This window comes from Delphinus delphis, chromosome 12 (genome assembly GCF_949987515.2).
Source record: "Delphinus delphis chromosome 12, mDelDel1.2, whole genome shotgun sequence".
In the NCBI taxonomy this organism is placed as follows: Eukaryota; Metazoa; Chordata; class Mammalia; order Artiodactyla; family Delphinidae; genus Delphinus; species Delphinus delphis.
In genome coordinates this window covers 64,396,998-64,421,420 of record NC_082694.2, presented here as the reverse complement: position 1 = coordinate 64,421,420, position 24,423 = coordinate 64,396,998, and the positions used below count along the sequence as shown (strand labels likewise).

The following is a 24,423-nucleotide window of genomic DNA, read 5'->3' as shown; positions in this document are numbered from 1 at the left end:
CTCCTTTTAGAAAGACTTTCCCAAGTCAGTATATCTCCCAGCCAAACAAATATAAGATAAATGCATTCTTCAGTGATATCATTATCCAGTCAGTTCCTTCTTTAAAGCTTTTCAAATGTCTGTTTTTCGGATTGCATTTTACTTTCAGCGTTTAGTGAGAATGTTTTGCTTGAGCTTCACATAAAAGTCTCAAACTCTTGTTCTCATGCCAGCATAGAAAACAGTCTGAGTTGGTAGTTTTCCGAGGAGAATATCTCCCCGCTTTGGTATGCAAACCTTTTAAAGCTGGGCTTTAACTGACAAGCCCACGGCCCGTGCTGGCCCATGTGCCATGATGTTATTGGTGTAAAGTGACCGTGTGGCTGGGGACTGTGGGGGAGGACAGAGTTTTCCTCCACGCTCTTAGGGTTCCAGACTGGGTCTGAAAATTAAACTGACAAAGACAGATTAACAGGAAAAAAGGGCACACATTTACTTAATAGAGATTTTGTGTGACACAGGAGCCTTCATAAGGAAATGAAGACCTGATGAAACAGTTCAACCTGAGTATTTTTGTGCTAGGTTTGATGAAGTGCGGGCAGTCGTGGAGGAGTATGATAGTTCAAAGGTAAGGGTAGTACACTGGGAGAAATTTAGTAAGGCCTGCTTGTTGGGATTCTTCTCAGGGTCCCTTTTTCTTCAGAGATAAGGGTGCACCTTTCCTCTGGGTATAGGGAAGGCATCTCTCATATGAGAGTTTTATGACCTGTTTCAGGAGAAAAGGGCAGTGGGAAGGTCGGAGTGATCTTCCTGCTTCAGGTGTTTTCTCAGACTCCTTCAGCTTAAGATGGTCAGTATGCCCAGGTACCATATTTTGGGGGTAGCTGATGGTTAGGGCCATCACCTGTGCCCACTCTGGATGCTGCATTCCTGCTGAGGGTGAGAGAAGGCATTACAGGAGGAGAAATCCCGGAGGGGACCACATGTGCTTTTTAGCAGGTACTCTCAGAGGCTAGTTAAGTGTTAACCTATTCATGCTTATTTAATCCTCACAAGTTTGTGAGAGATGGGAGTTACTACTCCTATTTTAGAGAGGAGGAAAATGAGATCCTAAGAGGTCAGGTGGCTTCCCAAGGTCACCCAGCTAATCACCTGACTTGGTGGAGCTGGGATTCTGATCAAGCTCTGGCTGACTTGGAGATTATCCCCACTGTTCTACAGAGCCATTTCCTCAGTGCTCTTCCATCCTGTCATGAGGTTACCGAGACAGTCCCTTTAATAAAATGAACAGAAAACAGGCGACCCACTGTAGGTAGTAGAATCAGTGTGCAGATTTACTTATTTCATGTCTTCTGTTTCATCATGTATATATTTATAGTGCCATATAACTGTATTCCAAGGAGATAAAAATATTATAATTTGCAAACTTAGTTATAGAAGAATTAGGTTACTTAATAGTCATTGCATTAGAATGTAAGTTCTCTGAGGGCAGGGACCTTGTCTGTCTTGCTCGCTACTTTGTCCCTGGGGCCTTGTGCACACTGCCTTGTACAAAGTAGGTGCTCAAGTGAATTAATGAATGAACACATTTCAGTAAGAATTTATTCTTCTGATTCTCCTTCTCCATTATTTGCATATTCTCTGTTTACTCCTCTTCTTCCACTTCCCTTTAATAGAGCAGTTTCCTAAAGTTCTCTACTGAGTCCTCTTCTTACATTACTCTACAGTGTTTCCTGGGTACTGTCATCTACTTCCTTGGAGAAAGTGTTAAGAAAACAATGTAAATGTGTTCTGCGGCTGTAAAAAAGTGAAATCTTGCCATTTGCGGCAACATGGATGGATCTTGAGGGTATTTTGCTAACTGAAATAAGTCAGACAGAGAAAGATTGCATGATCTTATATGGTGAATCTAAAAAACAAAACAAGCAAATAAACAAAACAAGATGAAAACAGACTCACAGATTCAGAGAAGAAACAGGTGGTTGCCAGAAAGTGAGGTGGGGTGGGCGAAATAGGTAAAGGGGATTAAGAGTTACAAACATCCAGTTATAGAATAAAATAAGTCATGGGGATATATTGATAATATACAACATGAGGAATATGGTCAATAATATTGTAATAACTTTGTATGGGAAAAGATGGTTACTGGACTTATTGTGGTGATCACTTTATAATGTACGCAAATATCAAATCATTATGTAGTACTCTTTTTTTTAAATAACTTTTTTATTTTTGGCTGTGTTGGGTCTTCACTGCTGTGCATGGGCTTTCTCTAGATGCGGGGAGCAGGGGCTCCTTGCAGTGCGTGAGCTTCTCATTGCAGTGGCGTCTCTTGTTGTGGAGCACGGGCTCTAGGCACGTGGGTTCAGTAGTTGTGGCTTGCGGGCTCTAGAGCGCAGGCTCAGTAGTTGTGGCACATGGGCTCTAGAGCGCAGGCTCAGTAGTTGTGGCGCACGGGCTTAGTTGCTCCGCGGCATGTGGGATCTTCCCAGACCAGGGCTCAAACCCGTGTCCCCTGCATTGGCAGGCAGATTCTTAACCACTGCGCCACCAGGGAAGCCCTGTAGTACTCTTGAAACTGACATAATATTGTATGTCAACTATATTTCAGTTACAAAATGAAAATGGTTGAAGCTCATGCATCCAGTGCAATTTCCAAAAAAAAAAAAAAAAAAAAGTTGTTTTGGGGATCGAGACCAAGTATTAGAATCAGCTTTTGCTCCTAATGAAGGTGTGACATTGAGCAAGTGATCTAACCTGTTGGTGCTTCAGTCTCCTTTTTATTGTAAGAAAGTTGGCAAAGATTTGGAGTTGAAAATTCACATACCTATAGGGGCCAGGAAGGTAATAGAAATGATGGAAGTGAGCTGGGCACGGTACAGTAAGGCATTGCAGGGACGGTGATATAGTTTATGTATACTCCATTGAAGAACTTCTTGCTAACTTTTAATGAGATTTTGGAGTTACAAGGGAATTTGACCAAAAACAAATACTTGTATTAGCTTAGCCTACTAGTTCTTAAATTTGGCTATGTCTTAGAATTACCTGGGGAGTTTTTAAAAAACACCGATGCCCAGATTCTGCTCTCAGAGGTCTGATTTAGTTTTAAAATACCAAAAGCTTCTCCTGCTAGTGCGCAGCTAGGTTTTGAATGATTAATTGGACGCTAATTAACTAGGATGTTTTTTATACCTGACTTTTAGAAATAAGCAGATAATCAAGGATGTAGTCAGCTTTCAGACGAATAAACCTTTTGCCTTTCTGCGAAGCAATCTTCACTGAAAGTTATTATATCACTCAGGGACAGATTGGTTTCCGTGTCACCAGCAAAGAGCTTAAGTTGTGTTCATTATACCAGTCAGTCCCTATTGTCTCATAATACATTTTGCCCCTGTTTTCACACACCCAGGACTTCCACTTTTTCCCCACTACATTTGTGGTCATATTCAGTGGTTTCTACTGCACTCTGTGAACTGATGGTTGGTCACAGTTTTCTCTGGGGCTAGGATTCAGTATGTGCATATTCAGAGTTTTCTTATGAGCCAGTCTTTCTTAAGATGCCCTCTCTAGGATAGCATTTTAACTAACATTAGAGACTCCCTACCCTAACCAAGACTAGAAAGCATTCTCAAAAATTTTAGAGCGGTTTTCTTAAAGTTTGATTTGCATTTGCATCAGTGGATTAGGATATTTAAGTGAAAGGTACCAGATTTCTAATTATTTGTTTTTGTTTGTGAGTTTGGATGATTTTTAAAAATGTATTTCAAATTTGAGAAGATGGCATTTATTTTATGTAGTTTATTTTCTCACATTTTTAAATAACTCGTGAGATAAAAAGATTTATTAATTTATGGTATGATACATTCTGCTTACCTTTTTGATTATATGGAAATATTCTGATTCATTCCTTAAGGAATTTATTCAGTAGAACAGGTCAACTAGGTTAAGTAATGACTCTGCTCAGATGAATACAGTCTTCATAAAAAATATTCTTCATAAAAAACATAAAGCACGTGTTGTCTTTTATTATTTTTCCCTGAGGTGATTTTCAAATCTGCACTCACTCAGCACTACCTGATGTATTCATTTTGTTATATTCAGAGTGGAATTACCCAGCTTATCCATTCCTTCTGTGGTTTTTTTCTTTCTTTCTTTCTTTCTTTCTTCCCCTCAGTGTTTGCTTTCACAACCCAAGTTCTGGGCCATTCAGACATCAGCTTTGATCCTCCGGACAAAACTTGAGAGAGGAAGCACACGCCGAGTGGAACGGGCAATGAGGCAGACACAGGTAAGAATTAATGTGGCAATTTTTGTTATTCTTCCAGCTCTTTATTATTATCAATAACCGTACATGTTTGTTGTGAGTATAAAATCATTTTCCTCTAACACGTTTTATTATTGAAGAGTGTTGTTTTAGAGTCTCCTTGGCTCCAAAACCCAACTCTGTCACTTAGCTCTGTGACCGTAGTATTTAACCTTTCTAAAGGAAAGCTGTTCGCTACTCAACATTTCTGACGCCAAGTGTGTGGGTCTTTCACACCAAGCATTTCATCATTTCCCTGTGGACATCAACTGGGTGTCCTACAATTTAATTCAATTCTGACCCTCCCTGGAATTAGTGCAGACCCCATATGTTAAGGGCTAAGTTCCAAAAGACTGCCTCCCACTTCAGATTCCAATCTCAAGTCTTCTACGTCTGACTGACTGGCTATAAATCAGGGGTCCTCACGACCTCCTCCTCACCTCAGGTTTGATAATTTGCTAGAACTGGCTCACAGAACTAGGGGAAACATTTAATTATGATTACTGGTTTATTATAAAGGATGTTATAAAGGATTCAAATGAACGGCCAGATGAAGAGGTATATAGGGCAAGGATCCTGAGCAAAGGAGCTTCTCTGTCTTTGTGGAGTTTGGGGTGCACTCCCCCTCCCAGAACGTCGGTGCGTTTTCCAATGTGGGTGCTCTCTGAACCCATTTGTTTTGGGGGGTTTTATGGAGTATCTATTATGTGGACATGATTGAATAAATCAGTGGCCATTGGTGATAACCTCAATCCCCAGCCCTTTTTCCCTCCCCGGACCTTGGGGTGGGGCTGGAAGTTTCAACCCCCTAGTCACATGGTTGGTTCCTCTGACAACCGGCCCCCATCCTCCCAGAGTCACCTCATTGCCATAAACTCAGGTGTGGTGAAAGGGACTTACTATGGATAACAAAAGACACTCTTCTAACCGTACAACTCAGGAAGTTACAAGAGTTTTAGAGGCTCTATTCTGGGAACCAGAGCTTATATATTTCTTATTATATGACAGCATCACATCCCTAAGTTTCATTATCTATATAAGAGGGTAGTAATAATTGTACTTATAGCATAGGTTTGTGGTGAGTGGTAAAGAGATAATACAAGAGTTAGTGAAAAAGGTAAGCAGTTTCACAGACATAGATTGTATGAAGAAACAAAATTCATCCTAATGCAAAAATATTCACTGATGAAGTAGAATGAATAGTCTCTATTCCAAAGTGGTTTTTTTTAAACTACTAAAGAATATTTTATTAATTTCTTTGTTTAAAAATATTTCTAATAGACACCTCACTAAGCTTAGAGCACTCTATTGATGCTGCTGGAAATATAGTACAAAGTTATTCCTTAGGTTCTGTATCTTTCCTAGCTAGCTTTCCAGTTTGAAACCTGCATGATTCTCTGAATTGTGCAGATGATGCTTTTAGATATCAAATACACAGGATGTGCTTTGCTTGGGGAAAATGGATTTGAAGAAAGAGCCAAATCACCATGCTTTGGCCCTTTGCCCCTGTCTTGGCCTTACTATATCTGGGGTCTCTTCATCTTGCCATGCAAATGCTATGTGATGAAGAGAGTGGTATACCTTTCTATCTATACAGCGGAATGAGGGAGTTGTTATTCCTGCCTCTGTGGGAAAAATCAGAGAAAGTCTTTTCACTCCCCAACCCAGAAAATTTGGAAATTAGTCAGATCATGGAACAAGATGAATTAGACAAAATTTGTCTAATTTTCTGTCACTTGTTGAGCCATTTACTTCATAATCTGAACTTTTGCCAATTCCTCTGATTCAGAGTTGATATTACTAATTGTTGAAGTTATTGCATCCCTGAAGAATAAGACGAAAATGATTTAAACAATACATGTATACATAAAACAATGTTTTAAAAAAATTCTCTTTTAGTTTCTGTGGAAATCTGTTCCCTTGCTCAGCTGTACAAAGTGGTAACATGATAAAGTGTTAAAGCAGAAAGAAAAATAAGCTAGAAGGAACTCTCAGGGAAAAGCTTAATCTTGTCACATGATAAGTTGAAGAAATGCAGGTATGATGAGGTCAGGTGACTTGCCCCAGTTTGCCTGGCGAGTTAATGACAGAGTCTGGACTTTAACTTACACAGTAGCAGGCAGTTACATTGAAGAATGCAGACCGGCTTTTTGGTGGGGCAAATGGCGGACTCCGGGAGGGCTCACTCCAAGGAGTACTTCCCAGTACTTCTGCTGTCAGTGTCCTTGTCCCCACAAGTAAACCACAGCCACCCACCACCTCTGCAGGAGACCCTTCAACACTAGCAGCCATGTGGCTGACAGGATCATGGTGCTCCAGCCGAGTGTCAGGCCTGTGCCTCTGAGGTAGGAGAGCCGAGTTCAGATCATTGGTCCACCAGAGACCTCTCGGCTCCACGTAATATCAAATGGCAAAAGCTCTTCCAGATATCTCCATCTCAACGCTAAGACCCAACTCAACTCAAAGACCAGCAACCTAGAGTGCTGGACACCCTACGCCAAACAACTAGCAAGACAGGAATACAGCCCCACCCATTAGCAGAGAGGCTGCCTAAAATCATAATAAAGTCACAGACACCCCAAAACAAACCACCTGACACAGTCCTGCCCACCAGAAAGACAAGATCCAGCCTCATCCTCCAGAATACAGGCACAAGTCCCCTCCACCAGGAAGCCTACACAACCTACTGAACCAACCTTAGCCACTGAGGGCAGACACCAAAAACAACGGGAACTACGAACCTGCAGCCTGCGAAAAGGAGACCCCAAACACAGTAAGTTAAGCAAAATGACAAGACAGAGAAACACACAGCAGATGAAGGAGCACGTTAAAAACCCACCAAACCAAACAAATGAAGAGGAAATAGGCAGTCTGCCTGACAAAGAATTCAGAACAATGATAGTAAAGATGATTCAAAATCTTGGAAATAGAATGAAGAAAATACAAGAAACATTTAACAAGGAACAAGAAGAACTAAAGCGCAAACAAACAATGATGAACAACACAATAAATGAAATTTAAAATTCTCTAGAAGGAATCAATAGCAGAATGACAGAGGCAGAAGAATGGATAAGTGACCTGGAAGATAAATAGTGGAAATAACTACCATAGAGCAGAATAAAGAAAAAGGAATGAAAAGAATTGAGGACGGTCTCAGAGACCACTGAGACAACATTAAACATACCAACATTCAAATTATCGGGGTCCCAGAAGAAGAGGAAAAGAAAGGGACTGAGAAAATATTTGAAGAGATTATAGTTGAAAACTTCCCTAATATGGGAAAGGAAATAGTTGATTAAGTCCAGGAAGCACAGAGAGTCCCATACAGGATAAATCCAAGGAAAAACACGCCAAGACACATATTAATCAAACTATCAAAAATTAAATACAAACAAAAAATATTAAAAGCAGCAAGGGAAAACCAACAAATAACATACAAGGGAATCCCCATAAGGTTAACAGCTGATCTTTCAGCAGAAACTCTGCAAGCCGGAAGGCAGTGGCAGGACATATTTAAAGTGATGAAAGGGAAAAACCTGCAACCAAGATTACTCTACCCAGCAAGGATCTCATTGAGATTCGACAGAGAAATTAAAACATTTACAGACAAGCAAAAGCTAAGAGAATTCAGCACCACCAAACCAGCTTTACAGCAAGTGCTTAAGGAACTTCTCTAGGCAGGAATCACAAGAGAAGGAAAAGACCTGCAATAACAAACCCAAAACAATTAAGAAAAAGGTTAATAGGAACATACATATTGATAATTACCTTAAATGTAAATGGATTAAATGCTCCAACCAAAAAACATAGACTGGCAGAATGGATACAAAAACAAGACCTGGGGCTTCCCTGGTGGCGCAGTGGTTGAGGGTCCGCCTGCTGATGCAGGAGATATGGGTTCGTGCCCCGGTCTGGGAAGATCCCACATGCCGTGGAGCGGCTAGCCCATGAGCCATGGATGCTGAGCCTGTGCGTCTGGAACCTGTGCTCCGCAACAGGAAAAGCCACAACAGTGAGATGCCCGCGTACCGCAAAACAAACAAACAAAAACAAAACCCAACAAGACCTGTATATATGCTGTCTACAAAACACCCACTTCAGACCTACAGACGCATACAGACTGAAAGTGAGGGGATGGAAAGAGATATTCCACGCAATGGATATCAAAAGAAAGCTGGAGTTGCAGTTCTCATATCACACAAAGTAGACTTTAAAACAAAGACTACTACAAGACACAAAGAAGGACACTACATAATGCTCAAGGGATCAATCCAAGAAGAAGATATAAGAATTGTAAATATTTATGCACACAACAGAGGAACACCTCAATACATAAGGCAAATGCTAACAGCCATAAAAGTGAAATCGACAGTAACACAATCATAGTAGGGTCTTTAACAGCCCACTTTCACCAATGGACAGATCATCCAAAATGAAAATAAATACGGAAACACAAGCTTTATTTTTTAAATTTTTTTATAATTTTTATTTTTTTGGCCATGCTGTGTTCATGTTGGATCTTAGTTCCCTAGTCAGAGATCAAACCTGCACCCCCTGCATTGGAAGCACAGAGTCTTAACCACTGGACCACCAGGGAAGTCCCTGAAACACAAGCTTTAAATGATACATTAAACAAGATGGACTTAATTGATATTTATAGCACATTCCATCCAAAAACAAGAGAATACACTTTCTTCTCAAGTGCTCATCGAACATTCTCCAGGATAGATCATATCTTTGGTCACAAATCAAGCCCTGGTAAATTTAAGAAAATTGAAATTGTATCAGGTATCTTTTCTGACCACAATGCTATGAGACTACATATCAATTACACGAAAAAGTCTGCAAAAAATACAAGTCAGAAAGAAGAAAACAAATACCGTATGCTAACACATATAAATGGAATCTAAATGAAAAAAAAAAGGTTATGAAGAACCTAGGGGCAGGACAGGAATAAAGTCGCAGACCTACTAGAGAATGGATTTGAGGACATGGGGAGGGGGAAGGGTGAGCTGGGACAAAGTGGGAGAGTGGCATGGACTTTTATATACTACTGAATGTAAGATAGCTAGCTAGTGGGAAGCAGCCGCATAGCACAGGGAGATCAGCTCAGTGCTTTGTGACCACCTAGAGGGGTGGGATAGGGAGGTTGGGAGGGAGATGCAAGAGGGAGGAGATATGGGGTTATATGTATATGTATACCTGATTCAGTTTGTTATAGAGCAGAAACTAAAGCACCATTGTGAAGCAATTATACTCCAGTAAAGATGTTAAAAAAAAAATGGATGTAATGGCAGGTCCTAAAGGTGGCAGATTTGGAAGAGATGTCTAAGTGAGATGTGCCAAACTTTGAAGGGACTGTTGTGTCACACCTAATGGCAAATAAATCAGTATTATAAGATCCACAGAGGAAGAAGGAACTCCAAGTTGAGGACAGTCCATTAAAAGCACCATATCTGGGCTTCCCTGGTGGCGCAGTGGTTGAGAGTCCGCCTGCCGATGCAGGGGACACGAGTTCGTGCCCCGGTCCGGGAAGATCCCACATGCCGGGGAGCAGCTGGGCCCGTGAGCCAAGGCCGCTGAGCCTGCGTGTCCGGAGACTGTGCTCTGCAACGGGAGAGGCCACAACAGTGAGAGGCCCACGTACCGCAAGAAAAAAAGAAAAAAAGAAAAAAAAAGCACCCTATCTAATGGAGATTATTCTAGGCTAGAGTTCTTTAATTATTGTATCTTCAGGACTATGATGATGGTGGTAATGATGAACAAAATAATGTTTATGGAAATACTGGTTATTTTAGAATTCAAAAGCAGCTTGAATTAAAATATTATATTCTCCAGTATTTATTTATACCCTGCTTTTTACCAGTGGGGTACAAAATACCTATCTATCTATCATGATTCTGCTTCTCCCCCACCCCACCATGCCATGTCTGATCCAAGTCCAAATAATCGATATCTTCTGTATCATAAGATCACATCTTTTTTTTCTTTCCTTCAGTATGATGAAAGCAATGTATTGTACATATCCAAATATGAAGGAAATTAATTGAAACCACATACATTCAAGGGAACCGTCTTACTTATGTTCAATCCAAAAAAACTAGGGCAAACCAAATGTCATCGTCTAATAACGTCCATATTAGTGTTAGATAAACTCAGTTCAGTCATTGAGGGTTAATGTTAGGTTACTTTATGTTCATTATTAAGTAATTTTGCTGATGAATTTTAATTACCCAGTTATGTTTTAAATCTTTTAATTTAAACTGTGAAGATCTGTCCCTGTCGAGGTAGTTTTGCCTCTGAAGATGTTTGTATGGCAAAAGTCTTTTCCTTCACCCTTGAATTTCTGGGAGGACATTGCATTGAATTGGGAATTTGAGATTGCAGCAGTTTTCTGTCACTGGAGACTGTTCATACTGCCATTTGACTTTCTTAACTGTGGGAACTAATTGAGATTTCACAATTTTTAAATGAGTATTTTTAGAAGTTTTTTTTTTCTTTTTTAACATCTTTATTGGAGTATAATTATTTTACAATGGTGCGTTAGTTTCTGCTTTGTAACAAAGTGAATCAGCTATACATATACATATATCCCCATATCTCTTCCCTCTTGCATCTCCTTCCCACTCTCCCTATCCCACCCCTCTAGGCAGTCACAAAGCAGTGAGGTGATCTCCCTGTGCTATGCAGCTGCTTCCCACTAGCTAGCTATTTTACATTTGGTAGTATATATAAGTCCATGCCACTCTCTCACTTCGTCCCAGCGCACCCTTTCCCCCTCCCCGTGTCCTCAAGTCCATTCTCTTCATCTGCGTCTTTATTCCTGTCCTGCCCCTAGGTTCTTCATAACCATTTTTTTTTTAGATTCCATATATATGTGTTAGCATACAGTATTTGTTTTTCTCTTTCTGACTTACTTCACCCTGTATGACAGACTCTAGGTCCATCCACCTCACTACAGATAACTCAATTTCGTTTCTTTTTATGGCTGAGTAATATTCCGTTGTATATATGTGCCACATCTTCTTTATCCATTCATTTGTTGATGGACACTTAGGTTGCTTCCATGTCCTGGCTATTGTAAATAGAGCTGCAGTGAACATTGTGGTACATGTGGTACATGACTCTTTTTGAATTATGGCTTTCTCAGGTTATACGCCCAGTAGTGGGATTGCTGGCTCATATGGTAGTTCTATTTTTAGTTTTTTAAGGAACCTCCATACTGTTCTCCATAGTGGCTGTATCAATTTATATTCCCACCTACAGTGCAAGAGGGTTTCCTTTTCTCCACACCCTCTCCAGCATTTGTTGTTTGTAGATTTTTTGATGATGCCCATTCCAGCTGGTGTGAGGTGGTACCTCATTGTAGTTTTGATTTGCATTTCTCTAATAATTAGTGATGTTGAGAAGCTTTTCATGTGCTTCTTGACCATCTGTATGTCTTCTTTGGAGAAATGTCTATTTAGGTCTTCTGCCCATTTTTGGATTGGGTTGTTGTTTCTTTATTATTGAGCTTCATGAGCTGTTTATATATTTTGTAGATTAATCCTTTGTTCATTGATTCGTTTGCAAATATTTTCTCCCATTCTGAGGGTTGTCTTTTCGTCCTGTTTATCATTTCCTTTGCTGTGCAAAAGCTTTGTAGTTGCATTAGGTCCCATTGTTTATTTTTTTTTAAATTTCCGTTACTGTAGGAGGTGGATTAAAAAAGATCTTGCTGTGATTTATGTCAACGAGTGTTCTTCCTATGTTTTCCTCTGAGAGTTTTATAGTGTCTGGTCTTATATTTAGGTCTCTAATCCATTTTGAGTTTATTTTTGTGTAAGGTGTTACGGAGTGTTCTAATTGCATTCTTTTACATGTAGCTGTCCAGTTTTCCCAGCACCACTTATTGAAGAGGCTGTCTTTTCTCCATTGTATATTCTTGCCTCTTTTGTCATAGATTAGTTGACCATACCTGTGTGGGTTTATCTCTGGGCTTTCTATCTTGTTCCATTGATCTGTGTTTCTGTTTTTGTGCCAGTACCATATTGTCTTGATTACTGTAGCTTTGTAATATAGTCTGTAGTCAGGGAGTCTGATTCCTCCTGCTCCGTGTTTTTCCATCAAGACTGCTTTGGTTATTCAGGGTCTTTTGTGTCTCCATACAAATTTTAAGATTTTTTGTTCTAGTTCTGTAAAAAATGCCATTGGTAATTTGATAGGGATTGCATTGAATCTGTAGATTGCTTTGGGTAGTATACTCATTTTCACAATATTGATTCTTCCAGTCCAAGAACATGGTATATCTCTCCATCTGTTGGTATCATCTTTAATGTATTTTATCAGTGTCTTACAGTTTTCTGCACACAGGTGTTTTGTCTCCCTAGGTAGGTTTATTCCTAGGTTTTTTGTTTTTGTTTTTGTTTTTGCAGTACACAGGCCTCTCACTGTTGTAGCCTCTCCCGCTGCGGAGCACAGGCTCCTTATGAACAGGCTCAGCGGCCATGGCTTACGGGCCCAGTCGCTCCGCAGCATGTGGGATCTTCCTGGACCAGGCCACGAACCCGTGTCCCCTGCATCGGCAGGTGGACTCTCAACCACTGCGCCACGAGGGAAGCCTTATTCCTACGTATTTTATTCTTTTTGTTGCATTGGTAAATGGGAGAGTTTCCTTAATTTCTCTTTCAGATTTTTAATCATTAGTGTATAGGAATGCAAGAGATTTCTGTGCATTAATTTTGTATTCTGCAACTTTATCAAATTCATTGATTAGCTCTAGTAGTTTTCTGGTGGCATCTTTCGGATTCTCTATGTATAGTATCATGTCATCTGCAGACAGTGACAGTTTTATTTCTTCTTTTACAATTTGTATTACTTTTATTTCCTTTTCTTCTCTGATTGCTGTGGCTAGGACTTCCAAAACTATCTTGAATAGTAGTGGCGAGAGTGGACATCCTTGTCTTTTTCCTGATCTTAGAGGAAATGCTTTCAGTCTTTCACCATTGAGAATGATGTTGGCTGTGGGTTTGTTGTATATGGCCTTTATTATGTTGAGGTTCGTTCCCTCTAGGCCTATTTTCTGGATGGTTTTTATCATAAATAGGTGTTGAAATTTGTCAAAAGCTTTTTATGCATCTATTGAGATGATCATATGGTTTTTATTCTTCAGTATATTCATATGGTGTATCACATTGAGTTGCATATATTGAAGAATCCTTGCATCCTTAAGATAAACTCCACTTGATCATATTGTATGATCCTTTTAATGTATTGTTGGATTGTGTTTGCTAGTATTTTGTTGAGGATTTTTGGATTTATAATCATCAGTAATATTAGTCTGTAATTTTTTTTGTAGTATCTTTGTCTGGTTTTGGTATCAGGGTGATGGTGGCCTCATAAAATGAGTTTGGGAATGTTCCTTCCTCTGCAATTTTTTGGAAGAGTTTGAGAAGGATAGGTGTTAGCTGTTCTGTAAATGTTTCATAGAATTCACCTGTGATGCCATCTGGTCCTGTACTTTTATTTGTTGGAAGATCTCTAATCACCGTTTCAATTTCATTACTTGTGATTGGTCTGTTCATATTTTCTATTTCTTCCTGGTTTTGTCTTGGGAGGTTACACCTTTCTAAGAATTTGTCCATTTCTTCCAGGTTGTCCATTTTATTGGCATAGAGTTGCTTGTAGTTGTTTCTTAGGATTCTTTGTATTTCTGTGATGTCTGTTGTAACTTCTCCTTTTTCATTTCTAAATGTATTGATTTGAGTCCTCTCCCTCTTTTTGTTGATGAGTCTGGCTAATGGTTTATCAATTTTGTTTGTCTTCTCAAAGAACCAGCTTTTAGTTTTATTGATCTTTGCTATTGTTTTCTTGATTCTATTTCATTTATTTCTCCTCTGATCTTTATAATTTCTTTTCTTCTGCTAACTTTGGGTTTTGTTTGTTCTTCTTTCTCTAGTTCCTTTAGGTGTAACGTTAGATTGTTTTTTTGAGATTTTTCTTGTTTCTTGAGGTAGGCTTGTATAGCTATAAACGTCCCTTTTAGAACTGCTTTTGCTGCATCCCATAGGTTTTGGGTGATCGTGTTTTCATTGTCATTTGTTTCTAGGTATTTTTTGATTTCCTCTTTGATTTCTTCAGTGATCACTTGGTTATTCAGTAACGTATTGTTTAGCCTCCATGTGTTTGTGTTTTTTACGTTTTTTTCCCTGTAATTGTTTTCTAATCTCATGGTGCTGTGTTCAGAAAAGATAGTTGATATGATTTCAGTTTTCTTCAATGTACTGAGGCTTGATTTGTGACCCAAGATGTGATCTTTCCTGGAGAATGTTCCGTGCGCACTTGAGAAGAAAGTGTAATCTGCTGTTTCTGGATGGAATGTCCTATAAATATCAATTAAATCTTTCTGGTCTATTGTGTCATTTAAAGCTTCTGTTTCCGTATTAATTTTCTGTTTGGATGATCTGTGCATTGGTGTAAGTGAGATGGTAAAGTCCCCCACTATTATTGTGTTACTGTCCATTTCCTCTTTTATAGCTGTTAGCAATTTCCTTATGTATTGAGGTTCTGCTGTGTCAGGTGCATATGTATTTATAATTGTTTTATCTTCTTGGGTGGATCCCTTGATCATTATGTAGTGTCTTTCCTTGTCTCTTGTAACATTGTTTTAAAGTCTGTTTTATCTGATATAAGTATTGCCACTCCAGCTTTCTTTTGATTTCCGTTTGCATGGAATATCTTTTTCCATCCCCTCACTTTCAGTCTGTATGTGTCCTTAGGTCTGAAGTGGGTCTCTTGTAGACAGCATATATATGGGTCTTATTTTTGTATCCATTCAGCAAGCGTGTGTCTTTTGGTTGGAGCATTTAATCCATTCACTTTTAAGGTAGCTATCGAAATTTGTGTTCATATTACCATTTTCTTAAGCGTTTTGGGTTTGTTTTTGTAAGTCCTTTTCTTCTTTATGTTTAATTTTTAATTACCTACTTATTAGCAGGAATAATTGAGAGTTAGCTAAATTAAAGATTATATTTTCATCTGGCAATTTAGCAATCTGAGAGCAGTAGAGACCAGCCTTTGTAATATCCTACAGTCCAAATCTTCAGTTGAGTGCCAAAGCTAACAGGAACAGAGCAATCACTGTGATCACACTGAGGGCAACGTAGAGGTCTCAGCGGGTAGTAATTCACACTTTGGTTGGTTGTATTTTTTTTAAAGGGAAAGAGGTAAAGGAATTTCAGTTTTTTCTTACAGGGTTTCCTAAAAAATGATGAACTGCATGCATAAATTGCTACCCTTTGAGGTCATTAGAAGAAGTGATAAGAATTGTAAAGCAAGTATACTCCAATAAAGATATTGGGCTTTCCTGGTGGCGCAGTGGTTGCGAGTCCGCCTGCTGATGCAGGAGACACGGGTTTGTGCCCCGGTCCAGGAAGACCCCACGTGCTGCGGAGCAGCTAGGCCCGTGAGCCATGACCGCTGAGGCTGCGCGTCCGGAGCCTGTGCTCTGCAATGGGAGAGGCCACAACAGTGAGAGGCCCACGTGCCCCCCACCCCCCCAAAAAAAAAGATATTAAAAAAAAATGATAAGAGACCGGAGTTCATGAATTAGCTACTTAATTATCTCAAAATATGTTCACTGTATTTCTCAACATACTATAAAACAAAGCTTTTCCTCTGTATTACAAGCTGGTCATTTGTTCTGCATTGCAGACTGCTCTCTGAAGTTTTGGTGTCTCATAATATGCACCTGCTCTATTACATTTTCACATATCTTCTTCATGAAAGTACATCCACATGAATTATATTTGGCAGGCTTGGCATTGACCTTGATGTGCAGCTATTTGTGTGAGTGGAATACATGGCTGTCATTATGGATTGCAGGAGGTGGAGGGGAGCACGCGATGTAGTAATTCAAGCTGACCTTGGCTGTATTTGGCTTACCCTACGAAGGGGTATGGCTTCAAAATTTGAGAAGTTGCATTTGATTTTTATACTTTAAATATCCTTTTCTAAATATAAGGTGCTTGTAATGGACAGATTGAAGTTTAGAGCTTTTTGAGACTTTTTATACTTCTACTTTAGTACAATTCAAGGACAGGTCTCAGTAGGAAACTTTTAGTTGTAAGGGACAGAAACCCAATTCAAACTGTCTGTAAAAAAGGAAATTGGTTGACTGTTATAATAACTGGGAAGTCTAGGGGTATTCCGATCCCATAGTTAGCTGGATTCAAGGCTCGAAGAGCTCATCCGGTCTTTCTGTCTTTTCTCATCTCTGCTTTTCTCTGCCTGCTTCAGTGTCAGAATGTCTGTTGTCAGAAAAGCACCAGATTTTATTGTCCGTAGACCTCACAATCCAAGAGGAAGAGATGTCACGTACTGTGGCCAAGGCTAAGCACCCTAACCTCTTATGCTTCACTTCCCTTACCTGGAGAATGGAGAGAGCGGTAATGCCCACCTCATTCAGATACTGAGGGGTTAAATGACTTAATATTTGTGAAACACTCCAAATAGCGCCTGGCACATAGTAAACCCTCAGTAAATGTTGACTGTTTCTATTATCCTGACTTTAAAGGAGGTACAAGAAAAGAAAACTGCCCAATCCTTCATAACTCACTAAAAGCAATCATTATTACCTAGAATAGAATGCTTTAGATTTAGAAAATCTAAAAACATTGGGATAATTACAATGCTTCACGTTTAGTGTGCTGGGTCCCACCATTGAGTTTTTCAAATATCTGAGGTATGAAATCATGTCTTCCGTTCTAACTCTGTATTTCACCTGCATTAATAACCACATGTAGCGCTTGAAAGTTATTGAAAAGTATACTAGAACTTGCTCCTGTGACTGTAGCTATGCTTTTTTTTTGGAGTCATTATAGTTACTACTGTTTATTCAGAACTGTGTACAGTTACTACCGTTTACTGGATACTCATGTGCCGGGTTCTAAATAATCCTAGGAAGTAGGCACTATTTATATTTTTACTGGTGAAGAAACTGAAGCACAGAAAATATAAGTGACTTACCCAAGGTCTAATTGAATTCACACCAGGTCTGTCTTGGATTTCGAAGTCCATGCTTTTTTTTTTTTTAATTTATTTATTTTTGACTGAGTTGGGTCTTTGTTGCTGTGCGCGGGCTTTCTCTACTTGTGGCGAGCGGGGGCTACTTTTCGTTGCAGTGCATGGGCTTCTCATTGCGATGGCTTCTCTTGTTGCAGTGCATGGGCTCTAGGCATGCGGGCTTCAGTAGTTGTGGTGCCTGGGCTCAGTAGTTGTGGCTCGTGGGCTCTAGAGTGCAGGCTTAGTAGTTGTGGCGCACGGGCTTAGTTGTTACACAGCACATGGAATCTTCCTGGATCAGGGTTCGAACCCGTGTCCCCTGCATTGGCAGGCAGATTCTTAACCACTGAACCACCAGGGAAGCCTCCGAAGTCCATGCTTTGATTCATCATGCTGTATTCTCAGGAAGCTCTGAGAAAGAAGATATCAGTGGAAGACTTGGCATCATCTGGGGGAAAGGGGTTGAACCAGCATAGGCAGGAAGAAATGAATAGAGGCTTTTGTGAGGAAGGTTTGGTTGCAGAACTCAGCGTCTGAATGCCTACAATTTAAGTGAAAGGAGGAGGAAATGGATTGTACACAATATCAGGATGCAGTCCTGTGTGGGAAAAGAACGTGCACCTGGGTGAGTGAAACTGGCTTCTGCTAAGGCCAAGAAAGGGGGATACCTGGACAGAGGCTGATGGGCTGAACCAGGATATGAGTTTTGTGATAATAGATTAGTAAAAATATAGGCAACAATTAGTTCATAAATAAGTGAGATAAAAGAAGGGAGAAGCGATAAACAACATAAAATATTGTTAATAGTTAAAAAAATATTTTGAAAACCTAGAAAGTTACAGAACAGTGAAAACTCAGTAACAGCAGAGAAACTTACTAGTGGAAATGGAATAAAGTACACCCACTTAAAGCACACTTCTAAAGGCACTAAATGCTAACTTCAGTCAGATTCCAGTAGGGGCACACTGAAGGTCTTTGACAGAGTCAGATTGTGTTGATTGAACTGACACATTGGTGTTTCCTGGGACAGCACCCTGTGTACATCTTATGAGCCTTATACAACATTTCTCAAACTTGCCTGAACATATGAACCACTTCCAAGGTGCTTGTTAAAATATAGCTCTCCATGGGACTTCCCCGGTGGCGCAGTGGTTAAGAATCCACCTGCCAATGCAGGGGACACGGGTTCGAGCCCTGGTCCGGGAAGATCCCACATGCTGTGGATCAAGTAAGCCCGTGTGCCACAACTACTGAGCCTGCACTCTAGAGCCCACGAGCCACAACTACTGAAGCCCGCACGCTTAGAGCCCATGCTCCACAACAAGAGAAGCCACCACAATGAGAAGCCCGCGCACCGCAACCAAGAGTAGCCCCTGCTTGCCGCAACTAGAGGAAGCCTGCACGCAGCAACAAAGACCCAATGCAGACAAAAGTAAAAAATATATATATATGTTATATATATATATATATATATATATATATATATATATATATATATATATATATATATATATATGGCTCTTCAGCCCAGCCTGCAGAAATTCAGGGTCTGGTGAGGGTGGTGATTATGGGTGCGTTTGGAAGAGACTGCCCCTGACAGAGGCAGGTTGTTAATCTTTTGTAGCTCCAGATATTTTCCTGTCTTACATCCAAGTACAAACAGAACAGAGACTAAAAGGGCATTTACCAAGGCCTGGAGGCCAGCGTTGTGGTTTAACAGGGGACTGGGTGCCAGAAGGAACCTTAGAGGTGAGTGTTACTGAGGGCTGCAGACGAGGGCCAGGTGGAATTGAGCTGGCTGAGGAACAGATGCTTTGCATCTGACTGAGAGTGCTCAGGAAAGTAGGTGTAATTATTATTAGACTTAACTATTTTAACTTTTTTAGAAAGGATAATACTGGGAATTTAAAGCATTCATTTAAGTTTTAATAAATATTCTTTGCACTCTTATGATACTTGCAGACTGTAAACAGACTGACTTTTCTCATTTCCTAATCTTTTAAGAAAAGATAATAAAGGAGAACTTCTAAGTATTGCCTTAAATACTAAGCAGGGTCCCCTGAGAAGTTGTGGGAGAAGGTTGGAGGTGGGCGGCGTCTGGGGAAGGCACGAGAGATTGTGCATCTCCCAGTTCTCAGGCAGCAGTTCTCAGGGGGTGATTGTGGAGCCCCGAGGCTCCTCAGCCCTTTCAGAGTGTCCAAGGTCACAACTGTCTTCACAACAATATTGAGATACTATTTATCTTGTCACTGTGTTGATACTGAATCACTAGAAGCAATGGGGGGTCAAACTGTTGGCCCCTTAACCGGAATCAAGGTCAGGACACCATACTGTGCTGGTAGTCATCCTGTGCTTCACCACCACGAGTTTGTAGCTTAAAAAAAAGAAAAGACAGTTTTGTTTTTTGGGTTTTTTAAATTTATTTATTTTTTGGTTGTGTTGGGTCTCTTAGTTGCAACGCGTGGTATCTTCGTTGTGGCACTCAGGATCTTTTGTTGTGGTATGCGGGCTTCTCTCTAGCTGTGGTGCACGGCTCCAGAGTGCATGGGCTCAGTAGTTGTGGCATGCGGGCTCTCTAGTTGTCGCACGCTGGCTCTAGAGTGCGTGGGTTCAATAGTTGCGGCATGCGGGCTTAGTTGCCCCGTGGCATGTGGGATCTCAGTACCCCAACCAGGGATTGACCCATGTTTCCCTACATCGGAAGGCGGATTCTTAACCACTGAACCACCAGGGAAGTCCCAAGACAGTTTTGTTTATGAATGTCTTTGATAAAGCGGTAAATATTATTTTATTACGTCTTCACCCTTGACAGCATGCTTTTTAATATTCTACGTGATGAACTGGGAAGTACTTGCGAAACACTTGTGCTGCGTGCTGAAGTACAGTGGTTGTCTCAAGAAAAGCTAAGCGAGTTGCTTTTCCTAGGAAACACTGTTTTTACTAAGAAGAACTATTGACAGACTATGCGTATTCATACTTGGGTATTTGGCAGAAATTTTCTTAAAAATAAATGAAGTGAGCTCATCACTTCTAGGAAAATAATTGACAATATTTCTTACCAGTGATGAAATTTTGAGCTTTTAAGAAAAAAAATGAGACTTTTGGAAATCTTTTATATGCAGTTATGAATTTGACAGCTTTCCAATACTTCAAGTACTGGGCTGAGAGTTTTCTTGTGAGATTATTGGTGATATTAATGCATACAATTTTTAATATTATATGAAATATGTCAACATTTGTAAATCTGCACATTTTCCAAATGACTAATGCATGATGTGAAAAATCAAGCATGGGTAAAAGATCCATTCAGGGTTCAAGATACATCAGTGAGTAGTTTTTTGTTTTTTGTTTTTTTTTTAGACCAGTGGATTTTACTGTAACAGGGTATTTAATGTAACAGGGAAACATTCATTGATAGGATTTCAAATTCCACATTGCAGGTAACTCTAAGAAGCCACCACATTTTGAATTTTGATGTAGTATCAAAGGATAATGTGCACAATTAACTGAAAAAGCTGTTAACATACTTCTCCCTTTTCCAACTACCTATCTGTATGAGGCCAAATTTTCTTCATAAATTTCAACCAAAACATCATATTGTAACAGATTGACGACAGAAGACAGTATGAGAATAGATGACAGAATAGCTGTCATCTATTAAGCCAGACATTAAAGACAGTTGCAAAAATGTAACGCATTGACAGTTTTTTTTTTTTTTTACTTTTTTCTTTGTGCCACTCAGCTTGCAGGATCTTAATTCCCTGACCAGGAATTGAACGCGGGCCCCCAGCCGTGGAAGCTCGAGTCTTAACCACTGGACGTCCAGGGAATTCCCAAGACATTGCCAATCTTTTCAAGACTTTTTTTTGGTGGGGGGGGGTAGATATAGTTATTTTTCATGAAACATATTATGTATGTTAATGTAATAGATTCATTATTTTCTTTTAGAATGGATTAATATTTAAATTTTATTCAGTTTTAATTTCTAATATGATAAATATTGATAGATGATAGCCCACACAAACAAAAGCTCTTTGGAGTCCCTCAATAATTTATAAGAGTTTAAAGAGGTCCTACAACATTGTAAAGCAACTATACTCCAATAAAAATTAATAAAAAAAATAAATATAAAGAGATCCTGAAACGAAATGGTTTAAGAACTGCTAAGGTGTGACTAAGGGGAATGTTCCAAGATCCTTGTGTGGGCTTCCTTGAAGCCTCCCTCTTTATGTTCATCTCTTCTGTCTGGAATCATAAAAAAGACATCTAGGCTCTCCCAGCCTCCTTTAGTAGACCCAGCTCCTACCAGCCAACACATAAAAGTCTTTGGAACAGGAAGTAGTGATTAAAGATCTTCTTGGCCAGGCCACACCCTGACTCCCATATTATGTGATTAGGTGGGGAAAAACCCAGTTAATTAGAGTTCTCAGTATTTTTCCAGTGAGAAGCTGCTTTTTATTTTCACAGCTCTGATAATTTCCACTTAGGAGGTAAGGTTTTAATGAAGCTGTCAACTTAGTGTTTGGAATCAGACAGGCTCACCTATTTCATAGCTTTAAACTTTGGGCAAGCCATTTTCAAAAAAATGAATGAATGAATGAATGAATGGCTGAGTTGGGTCTTTGCTGCTGTGCACGGGCTTTTTCTAGTTGCGGTGAGCAGGGGCTACTCTTCGTTGCAGTGCGCGGGCTTCTCATTGTGGTGGCTTCTCTTGATGCAGAGCATGGGCTCTAGGTGCACGGGCTTCAGTAGTTGTGGCTCACGGGCTCTAGGTGCACGGGCTTCAGTAGTTGTGGCTCACGGGCTCTAGAGTGCAGGCTCAGTAGTTGTGGCGCATGGGCTTTGTTGCTCCGCGGCATGTGGGATCTTCCTGGACAAGGGCTCAAACCCGTGTCCCCTGCATTGGCAGGCAGATTCTTAACCACTGCGCCACCAGGGAAGCCTGGGCAAGCCATTTTTTTAATCTCTGTGATTCCCTGCAATTCCCAATACACAAGGTAAAACTGAATTAACAATAGGTTTAACAACTTAGTAGGTTGTTAATAGGTTTTGATTCTCATTCCCCTTGTTCCTATTAGAAGTTTTCTTGGGCTTGGGAGCTTGAGATGGCAGTTAGCTTCACCACTCTGAATCATGGCGGAATGACTGCAGACTCCTGTCAAAGAGAGCAGTTCAGCCCAACTGTTGGATATATTTGATTAAGTACGTATTTTTATAATAAATCCCACCCTCCTACACACACACACACTCACATTGCACAAAAAAGCAAGGTGATTTGGCATATGATCAATCATACCTTTTAGATTATCAGCTAATTTCTACTTGGCTCTTCAGAAAGTGGATAAACACTTTGATATCACGCAAGCAAGAAAGAATAGCCTTCAGTGAAAGTGTAGGTCCTTAGGGACTAGCTCTGTTCTTTTGAAGATATGTGTGCCATACTTTTAGATACGAGCACATAAATAAAGTCTAAATCATCCCAGACCTTGTTCAGAATCGTCCTTCTATACCAAGTCATTCTCCATGTGCTAATTTTAAAATGTAGCCTTGATCTTCTCTAGTTTTTTGGAGGGGAAGTTCTTTCGGTACTGAAAACAGAGCATTGAAAAGAGAGGACCCATCATTGTTTTCCAGGGTTTCATTCCCCATTCCTTAGAGGTATCTTTTATTCCCCATTCCTTAGAGGTATCTCCTGACCTCTGGTACAGTGGCTCCTGGAAGGCTGGAGAGTCGTTATTGTTTGGGGTTAGAGAATCTATATGCACAAGCACGTTGTCTCAAAGGACACTCAAAGTATAAATGCTTTGCGTTGGAGTTTGGGGAGAAAAAGACATTAAAAGGGAGTCTTAAAACTTGAAAACAGTTTCATATCACAGTAGTTTATACATCATGAGGTCATCTTTGGTGTCTCCCAGCAGTTATCATACCTGGATTTTCTGTGACTTGGCTGTCCCCCCACCTCCTGACTGAGCTCTAGACTCTTCCTTACTCTTTACTCATTGTCTTTCCCGTTTATCCACATTTCTTCTGTCACCCTCCTATGTACACTCTGCTTGCTTTCAACTCTTAATGATTGGTCTAGGGTATATTCACTTCTCTCTCTCTCTCTCCATTTTTGATGTTACCATTTTCCCTTAAAGGCAACTTCTCATACCAGTTTTAACTTATGACCAAGTGCCCATGACTTTCAGGTGTGAAATACATGAAATTTAGAAACTGGAGAGAGAAAATGGGAAGTGAAAGGGTAGGACACTGCTTTAGAGGTCATTTACCTCAATTTCTGGGGGTGTGTGAAAGCTTACAAAGTGCCAGTTTGTCTCTGAGCTACTGTTTCTGTCCACGTTGACACACACACGTATACACGGCAGGGGCTCGGACTTGCTGTTCATTCAGTCCCATTCTCCTAGGACTTAATGTCCTGCCGTTGTCTTCCAGACCGCTTTGGTACAGTTTGCCCCTGAGGAATGAACCTGATGCTTGTGTTCGGCTAATGGTACCTGAAACTAGCAACCTCCTCAGATGCTTGAAATTAAACAAAATACTCTTTTGATAAAGCCATATACTCAGAGTGTTTGGAGTGCAAAAGATCATTTAGAAAATCATTTCGTAGATGAGTGCCTTTGTGTTTAAATGACTTGCTTGTTGGAAGTTGACCTAGAACAGCAGGCAGGCCACTTCACCTATCAGTACTCTTTTTCTTGTAAAGGACTCCAGTTCATTTGACTATAATGGGATTATTCCAGAATGAGTCACTAGAAATAATCCTGCTCTGAAAAACCTAGAGATGAATTGTAAATAAGTTCCTGTATTTGGGGTGAGTTAGCAAATAAGAGAGTACTTTGAATTCAGTAGAGGAAATAGACAAGTTAATTTGATGTTCCTGGTTTTATTGGTACGTGAATCTTTAGGTGGTTGTCATATTTAAGGTAGGAAGAAGTATATTCTGTGCAGGAGTGAAAATAGGTTAGAATTCTGTTTTTAATCTTTATCATGCACATGGCCTATTCGAGTTCTATAAAGCATGGCTGTACTTGTACAGGGGCTTATTTATGGTCTCAGATTCAAGTAAATGTTCATTCTCTGCTCTCTCCGGTGGTCTC

General features: G+C 40.0%; 1 protein-coding gene across 2 annotated transcripts in view; it reads left to right on the top strand.

Annotated features, from left to right (window-relative positions):
* TTC27 (tetratricopeptide repeat domain 27) overlaps positions 1-24,423 on the top strand; it is a 184,442-nt gene that overhangs the window by 77,085 nt on the left and 82,934 nt on the right. For both annotated transcript variants that reach the window (XM_060026853.1, XM_060026854.1), the window contains exon 10: positions 4,154-4,267. In XM_060026853.1, the coding sequence (XP_059882836.1) occupies positions 4,154-4,267 (114 nt within the window). The remainder of the gene's footprint in view (positions 1-4,153; positions 4,268-24,423) is intronic.